This window comes from Priapulus caudatus, unplaced genomic scaffold (genome assembly GCF_000485595.1).
Source record: "Priapulus caudatus unplaced genomic scaffold, Priapulus_caudatus-5.0.1 Scaffold490, whole genome shotgun sequence".
Taxonomy (NCBI): Eukaryota; Metazoa; Priapulida; class Priapulimorpha; order Priapulimorphida; family Priapulidae; genus Priapulus; species Priapulus caudatus.
Genome location: NW_014577551.1, coordinates 212,600 through 222,238, shown reverse-complemented (window position 1 = coordinate 222,238; position 9,639 = coordinate 212,600). Strand labels below are relative to the sequence as shown.

General features: G+C 39.5%; 1 protein-coding gene across 1 annotated transcript; it reads left to right on the top strand.

Annotated features, from left to right (window-relative positions):
• Nucleotides 1–434: 434 nt before the first annotated feature.
• LOC106810968 (palmitoyl-protein thioesterase 1-like) lies at nt 435–6,317 on the top strand. The gene is made up of 8 exons (XM_014814469.1): nt 435–578; nt 2,146–2,234; nt 2,546–2,616; nt 2,849–2,936; nt 3,506–3,520; nt 3,824–3,914; nt 4,312–4,410; nt 4,679–6,317. Exons 1-8 carry the CDS (start codon nt 456–458, stop codon nt 4,877–4,879), a joined length of 777 nt encoding a protein of 258 aa, XP_014669955.1. The 5' UTR covers nt 435–455; the 3' UTR covers nt 4,880–6,317.
• The last annotated feature ends 3,322 nt before the right edge of the window (nt 6,318–9,639 follow it).

The window sequence follows — 9,639 nt, the reverse complement described above, 5'->3', positions numbered from 1 at the left end:
CGATTGTAGTAGTTGATTTCGTAACGAAATTACTTTGTAGACTTGATTTCGTAACGAAATCACTTTGTAGACTTGATTTCGTAACGAAATCACTTTGTAGACTTGATTTCGTTACGAAATCAATGATTTCGTAACGAAATCAGTCATGCGACACTTGGCGCCCCATAGACCGTACCCAGGGTACGTTCCGGCAGTACCCTGGGGGACATAGATCCTCTCAGCCACACTGAGTACTACACAGTGTGTGTGCTACACATTGAGAAATGTCGTGCATATAGTGTCATAGATAATGTTTGAGATCATGCAGGGTTAAAAAATTTCTATTGTATTAGCAATTTTTGTAACCCTAGCTTTTGTAACACAGCTAGACCATTTAGCAATTGCTACATTAGAAGTTTGATATATTTCCTCTTTGCGTTTAATTTGCAGGTGACAGCTGTTGCAACCCACTTAGCATGGGAGCTATCAAGTCGATTATTGAAAAAAATGTTCCCGGGGTCTATGTTCACTCATTAGAAATTGGGAATGGAATTGTTGAGGATATGGAAAATGGTTTCTTCAAGAACACAAATGACCAGGTGAGATGCAGCCAAGTTAAGATATTAGCAGGTGAATGCTAGCTGTGTTCACTTGTTAATTAACCTGTCCATGTGAGTGGAGATTACCATATGCCACCAATCAGGGGTGGCAGACTAGATGACTTAAGTGTCCTTCGCCACTCCCGTGCTTAAACTGACTAAAATTGTACTTATACATGTAATTATTTCTTTTATAACGATGTACTCTGTATTTATGTAGTATGTCTTATGCACACCTTGCTAGGTTGGCCAGACTAAGCTAAACCAGTTTATAGGTATTTTTAAGCATGCAACCTACAGTGTCATGGAGTGTTTTTAGCTCACCTTGACATCGTCAAGATGAGCTATTGCCATGGGTCGTCGTCCGTCGTACGTCCGTCCGTCCGTCCGTCAACATTTGGCTACGGTCAACGATAACTCAGGAACCATTTGACCCACATGTTTGAAATTGGGTATAGTTGTTACTGCTATGCTCCCATATTGAACGTCCTATTTTGGAGCACGCCAGTCGACGTACTTTCGAGCCACGGCAATTTTTTGGCAAAAATGGGAATTGCCATTTGTCAGTTCAGGTTCAACGGATTTTGCTCATTTTTGGTATGTGGATGAATAAGGGCTAGGGGTTTTGATATTAAAAAAAAAATGCAAATTAGGTAGGTTTTGGCAATTATATAGCATATTATATAGACACAACAGTCTGTGGTGTCACACTCGTCTGGTTCGTTTTACAAAATTTCATTGACAATATCTTTAATGCAAAATTGGTATTTCCTCTCCACCCTGCCGTTAAAACCTCTATATTAGAGTAAAGTTTTACAAAACATGTCGGAACGCAGCATAACCTATTTATTTCGAACGCCATCGCTAAGAAACATCAAAGCGGGTATAGCGCCATCTACCATCACAAATTGTGATTCATTTTGGTTTATAAATTATTATTGCGATATACAGATGGCAACCGTGTGCTACCGCCTAGAAAAACTCATACGAAGTAAACACTTCCATGCAACCAATTAACCTTTGACAAAAGTTGTGTTATGGTCAGGGAAACACCATTGTCACGTGGTATATAGCAGCTACGTGGAATAAGCGTATCCTCTCAATCCTATACACGTTACACATCGGGAGCTCCGCTTTTAGGCAGTGACTAAATCTGAATATTATAAAAACGTTAAATGGCGATCATTTAGGTGTAACGCCATCACCCGCCCACATCTCAGACTTTCACTTCTCAAACATTTATTTTCACATAAAAAATTACACATAATTATCAAGAGTATATAATGGGAGTTCTCCCATATATACTCTTCATTTCTATAATGTACGTCGATGGTTGCTCAATTAAAACTGACTTCTTCTCACTCACTTATTTGTGTCCTTTTTTGTGGTGAGCTACAGTGTCATTGACACTTTCATTTAAATGCCCCTATCACAATGCAAATTGACTAGAGCTGTCTGTCAGTCAAGGTGGGTAGATAGGTCAAATGGAAAATTTCACATATGTGTAGATTATATGTTAATTGTTGTTGTAATTATATCAGTGCTGTTATTTAATGGTGATTTCCAGATTGAACTTGCATGCAAGAAGATATCGATGGACGACAAACTGCAGGCAGGTTACCATGCCATGGGATTCTCACAAGGTGGACAATTCTTGTATGTGTATACTTGGTCTTTTCTTCTGTAATTGTGGAGTTTTTTACCCTATTTTCATATCCTTTTGCAAAAAGAGATCAGACATCAGCTGAAATCCTTAGACTTCCGTTCCATGCAGTTTATTGCAACTTCCCAAACCATATCACCCCCAAAACCCTAATAACTTTATATAATATTGTATAACAAGAACTACAAATCGCTACATGTACACATGTATACTAAACCAGTAGACTTGACAACTATATTGGACATATGTACACCTTGTTATTGCCAATTGCTTTTTTATTAATAATCTTGTCGTAACATTTTAGAAGAGCAGTAGCACAACGGTGTCCAAACCCACCAATGAAAAATTTGATCTCCTTTGGCGGACAACATCAAGGTAAAAAAAACCTATGAAACAAAACCAGTATCTGAATTAATGTTCATTTTATTATTGTGTGTATGCGTGTGCATGTGCGTGTGTGTGCATACGTGCGTGCTTGCATACGTGCGTGTGTGAGTGTATGTTTGTGCTATTGCTTATTGCAATATAATATATAAAATTGTTCAGTGACAAACATTTATGTTCGTTGTGTTTGACATACAGCAGTTTGTGTATACATGTGTTACAGGTGTCTATGGGTTCCCAAGATGTCCTGGTGACAATTCTACCTTGTGCAACATAGTACGTAAGCTACTAAACCTAGGTGTATATACTGAGTAAGTACATCTGTGCATAATTAAATCTAGCTAAAGTCGCTAAAACAATTTCGTATACAAACAGCCTTTTTGCTGTTTAAGCTCTTTATTATAGAGAGAGTAAATAAACTTGCTTTCAGTCTGTCAATAATTATTTGATGTTCTGTTCGGATCAGTTCTGTTATCAATGAACTCTCCTATCAGATCAGTGTAAAGTTAGCTGCTAAAAGGCTGTGAATAATCGTCTATATAAACCTATGAGGTCATTGATTGGTTATTTGTCCATAGCATGTCTCTTATAGCAGCCCTACTGCAAGTCCTCCCTGGCATCCAAATATATCTGGCATATGGAAACTGCATTACCTAGTAAATGAGCAACACCTTTGCCATAGCCATTTCTGATTATCGTGTGTCTCCAATTATCATTGGAAAAATTTGAATTCCCTACTGTGATAAAGTTCTCTCTACATGAACTTTTTACTGTTGGTTTCAGACATTGAGTCTTTTGAAAATTATATGTCACCACAAATATAATGTTTTCTTTTTTTCTCATTTTATGGACAATGAACATTTCTTTACCATGGACTCAGCTTTGTTCAAAAAGGGTAAGCCTGAGAAATCTGATAACCCTACACATTCATTGAGTGCATTCTCTGGTAAAATATATCTATACTTACATCCTAATGTAATGTAGTAAGCGTTACTATGCAGTCTAAGCTTTTTGAAGCCTTTTTGAATTGTGTTATATAAGTAGTTGTGTAGCATTGATTAGATGGTTTGACACACGTCGAAGCCAGTACTAATAAACATAATGATAAATGATAATGTTTATAAACCATGGTATTATTATGAGATGTTGCAGCTTGTTGTGTATAAGAACTAGCTGACGCATTTGTCTTCTTATACAGTCTTGTTCAGGCACAGTATTGGCATGATCCGCTGAACGAGGAATTGTACCGAAACAAAAGCATTTTCTTGGCCGACATCAATCAGGAAAATGTGAGTTGTTTTTCTTATATATCATCACCACAGTATGATCAAATCATTATATAATATATATTGATTCCTTAATAAGGCATACTTCTTTATTATCTGATTATATCGTATAACTTGATATCTCAAACAGAAGACAAAAACGGTCATTATCTGTATATATTCTATATCATATGGGCATGTATTGCTATTGGTTTAATTTGAGAATTGTAATGAAAGTTTAAATGTAGAATTTCTGTTAAATGCAGAGCAAATTAAAAATGCAGACTGCAGCAATGGGTGTTTTTTTTCTGATAAAAAGAGTAGTTTTATATATAAAGACTACTAACAATTGGGTGTAATATTTTCATATCTGCATTTGGCTACCATTAGAATATGAGCGTAAGGTCCTTTTGCATTTCAGGTAAAGAATCGGACCTATAAAGCCAACTTAATGAAGCTGGAAAATTTTGTCATGGTTATGTTTGGAGATGACACAATGGTTGATCCAAAGGAAACAGAAGTAAGTGATATTTACCAAGCATGCACTTAATAACTTGCTAAACGAGGTTGTTTGATAATAGTATTTCTCCTAAGAGAGTTTAGCTTGCCATGTTAGGAAGATCAGCAAAATTTCTTCTTCCTGTTAACTGCATTCTTTTTTCATTTATTTTAAATTTTTGATACTGTTGCTAATAGGTTAAATGCATTGATATATTGTGGAATAAAATTACTTACATTATCATGTAATTTGATGATCTTATCCCAAGATATTGTTTATACGTCTTCAGTGGTTCGGTTACTACACACCCGGGCAGGCTCGTAGAGTCGCACCCTTGAGAGAGACACCCATGTACACCGAGGATTGGCTTGGACTCAAACAGATGGACAAACAGAAGAAGTTGCATTTTCTGGTGTCACCTGGGAACCACCTGCAGTTCACAGACACATGGTTCATTGCTAATATTCTGAGGCCATTTGTCATGAAATGAACCCGGCGATCAGTCACTATAGTGTGATGTAAAAAGCGGGTTTTGTCGAGGTGCTAGTGGACGTTGGAAAGATACAATAGGGGTTGCTCACTATGCGTTTAGTGCTGACTGAGAATACACAAGTGCTGCATGTAAAATGTAGATATAGCCGTCTCCGTGTTTCTTTCATGGTTTCGAGTATGCTATGCGACGTTCTTGTCTTGTTCTTAATAATATTGTATTTTGATTTGTAATATATATTGATACAATTTAATGGTTCAAGGATGGACTCTGGGTTGTAAGTGAAATTTGGTCAAAATTCCAATACCCATTTTATTTGATATATGGCGCCTCTGGGCAGCTATGTATATGTAGATTATTATGTCTGTGGTCTCCCAAACAGTTCAAAATCCCCGCATATGCCTATCTGGCTGTGAAATCCTCGGCTCGCCATTTAAGTATGCAACTCCTAGTGACGTCATTAGTGCTCACTATCTCAGAATGTACTGCGTGCCACCCCAACTTGCTGTTGCTGCAGGCGTTTGTATACACAGAAATGATGACATCACACCGTGCATGAATTAGTGGGCGGTGAAAGGGAGATTGAAACAGATCAGTTATTTTGTTGTTATTTATAACAGCACAATTTTTTTCAAGTTTGTTGATGTTAATCGACCACAGATATGTCGGAGTGAGTACCAACAGTAGTAATTGTACATACCTTGGCCAATTCTAAACACATTCGTTCAATCATTGTAGAATGTAGAATATCGTGAATATCTCCGTTGTACGTATTGGGCCCTATTTTTCGACATTCGCACACTCGTGTATTCATGTCATAGGATTGGGCCCAGTTGTTGATGATTCCCCTGATTTCTCGGAACTGACAACCATGATGTAAAAATAATTGCTTTTTGCTTTTTATTGCGAGTAAATGGTGTCTGGATTTATTTGTAAAGATTGTATTTGAGAAGGTTTGGCTCTTTATTCACGTTATTGTTGTCATAACAACAGTACAGATTTTCGTCCATCTTTTCAACTTATTTCCTGAAATAAAACTTCTTTTTAATCCAAGGACCCTTTACTAGTGCATACTATGAAAAACCTATTGCTAAACGTTTAGGTTCCAACCCTTTGCTGTTTCTGTGAAATGTGGATGATTGATTTGATTGGCTATGATAAGCCGTTATGTTGTATTGCCCATGCAGAGTTACCTGTATATAACCCTGAGTCTATCCTTAAGGCCCCATGAGTTTTATACACAGTTAATAAATACAGATAAATGTACCTGTGTGAAGGAGTGAATATGAACCAATTTGTTTTTATTCACTGCTGGTGTGTAGATGATTTGGAGAACAATGCAAAAGTTGTTACCAAATGAAAATACCTGTAAAGATTGTATTAAAACCAGTAAAAATTGTTTTAATAAATTTGCGTGAACTATGAACACAAATTGAAATTTGACTGTGAATATTAATCATTTAAGAAATGAAAAGCGATAAATCTAATGGTAATGTTCATGGCACATCTCCAAGGAGAACCTTTCATGAATAATATTTTGACCTTTCCTCAGCTATCGGTAAATATTTCTATTTTTTACTAAAGTTTGTTGGTTTAGTTACTGAGAACTCCCGAAATCAAGATGATTAAGAATCCTTATAGTAATCGCTACAAAACGATGCAGAACTTTGTGAAGAATCGGGCGTTTTCATGCAAACTAGCGTTAATTTCCAGAAGGGAATCACGTATAACGCCAGAAACAACGACGGACTGTATAAGACTAACATAGTTTATCAAGTGAGGTTGTATACGTCCATTCAACAATTTACGGCTACACGCTACCCCTACAACGTGTCTTTCAGCGAAATATGCGCCGACTTACATCCAAGGTTTAATATCCTAATGTGCCCTTTCTCAATCTCTCTCGATCAGCACCCTCGTGCATGTGCTCGTTCGTGTGTGTGCGTGTGCGTGTGCGTGTGCGTGTGCGTGTGCGTGTGCGTGTGCGTGTGCGTGTGCGTGTGCGTGTGCGTGTGCGTGTGCGTGTGCGTGTGCGTGTGCGTGTGTGTGTGTGTGCACGAGCGTGTGTGTGTGCGTGTGTGTGTGCGCGCGTGTGTGTGCGCGCGTGTGTGCGCGCGTGTGTGTGTATGGGCTGCGTATTTAACAAAACTAGAAATGTAGAGACAAACTTGTCTTCATTAACTCCTGCTCATATGTAATAAAATAGTGTAAATCAAATATATTATACAATAAAATAATGTAATAACATGAATGTGTTCATATAATATATGAATTATAACAGCACACTAAAATAAAATATTTTACATACATAGACATCATAGCTTGACTAACCTTGCCCACATCTTTGCTTCAGAGACCATCCTTCCCAACCTATAGCAAACTGAAATCTCTCTGAACAGAACCGACAGCTTTACTTAGTGATAAATATTGTAGAAAACCAGCTATTATACGTAAAAAAAATGTGATCGCTATCCACCAGATATATTTCTAGATAAGAGGCTCTAGAGTTTAGATATCTCTTATAATATCACAGCGAGCTGTCGCGCATTTGTAATCACTTATATATGTTCACGAGTATATAAAATTCGACCTCTTAGTACACAAAGATGCAAACTTAAGCATATAACTTATCTGAGCCGGTCGTCAGTTCCCCTTGGTGCTAAACCGTGTAGCGGTGGCTAAATCATGAGAAAGAGAGTTCAGAGCGCGACATGCATTCGGCTCAAACATACGTCGACGAAACGCGTATACGGCTGGTAAGGAATAACGGCAAGCGTTCACTAGACAAGTAACGGTGGAACAGATTGTCTTTGACTCTCACCGCACAGCATCGATTCATATATCGTAGGCGGGAGAAACGTTCACCGCAGTTCAGTGTTCGCTGGCAGCCAGTGGAAGAACGCAGCGATCTCACACTGCGAGGTAAGTAAGTTTCAGCGAGGCGTTCTTCTACAAACATGATCAGAGGTTGTTAGATTTACAGTGAAAAATTTCACTTAATCGCCTTTCGCAGTGCATAACGAGTTTCATACTATGTTATAATACTTGATAAGTCCACGAGTATATTACAGCGTCGACTCTTCATTCCACTAAATGCGTATTTTCAGCGAGTGTGGTTGATTTTATACGCAGGTGGTTTTGTTTATGATTACGACAGTATCGAATGCGAAGTTACCGTCATGACACAGCACCTTATTCCGCTCGTTACCGGACCACAACGATCGTAATTTTGTTAAATAAGCATCGGCGCTAGTCAGAGTATATCATTCCACCGCACGAGAGATGGAACCGGACACACACAGCAACACAACACACACACACACACACACAACACACAAACACACACACACACACCACCACACCACACACACATACATACACAACACGCACACACACACACAGCACACCACACACACGCACAACGTACAACAAGCGCAAGCACAACACGCATACACGTACACAACGCAGCAACGCACACACGCGCGCACACCCACACCATCACACCCCACACGCGTACCATCAGAACACACAACGTCACCCACCGCGCACACACACACACACACACACACATGACACAACGCACACGCACACACACACACACACCACACACCACACAAACACACACACACACACCACACACCACACACACACACACACACCACACACAACGCGCACACACGCTCACACCGCTGCGCGCGCGCACACACACACACTCGCGTACACACCGCAATGCATATACTGTAAATGCATCTTACACATGAATGTGATGCACAAGGCGCGGGCGCGCAAGTGTCACTATTGTAAACGGTTTGATATATTAATATTGCGCCGCGCAGGGCTTTTTTATGGCCTATAAGCCGAATATCGGTGTGGGTTGGGTGAACTATAAAGCTGAATATATAATAGTATTACATCATACTATATATATGTGTGTGTGTGCGTCGCGTGCCGTGCGTTCGTGCGGCGTTGCGTGCGTGCGTGCGTGCGTGGCGGCTGCAGTGTTGTGTGTGTGTGTGTTGTGTGCTGTGTGCGTTGTGTGTCTGCTGTTGCGTGCGTGCGGTGTGGAGAGAGAGTTTCAATTACGTGCTTCATTGATTAAAGCTCGAGTGTAATAGAGTTAATATAATATTGCACGACACTTTAGGTGCATGCATGTGCAGTGAGGCGTTTCAGAATTGCATGAACAGGCGCCGGCGAAATGTACTTGGCTGCCGCAGGCAGGCCCACGTGCCTACGGACGCCAGCGCAGAGGGGGGTCCTGGGCATGCCCCCGCGCCACCAGAAAAAATTTGAAATATTTAAGGCCATTTTTCTTTGCAATCTGAGTACGGCATATCTGTGGGCCACTATTCTGATGTCTGGATGACACTAGATATTACAATTTAAGGATTTAAAACACCATTTTTCATGACTTTTCATGGAGAGCGTGGAGGACGAGGTAAGCCCACACACCTGAGGTTAGGTTACTAGCAATAATACATAATTAACATAGGTAAGAATTGCAAACACAAGATTTAAACATATGATACAGTTCCTTTAACATGTATTAAAGCCACTAAAAAAGAAACACATTTGATATTGTGATATATCCGATTGGTTACGGGCAGAGGAGAAGTCAGTGTGACAATTAGCCTAATAACTAATTGCCAGACTGATATGTGCAGGTCATGATGCTGTTGTACGCACTGTTCCGGGACCTTAAGCGATCCCCAGTGGGTTTGCCAATAGCAACATCGACGGACTTACTTCTGATGGAAGAT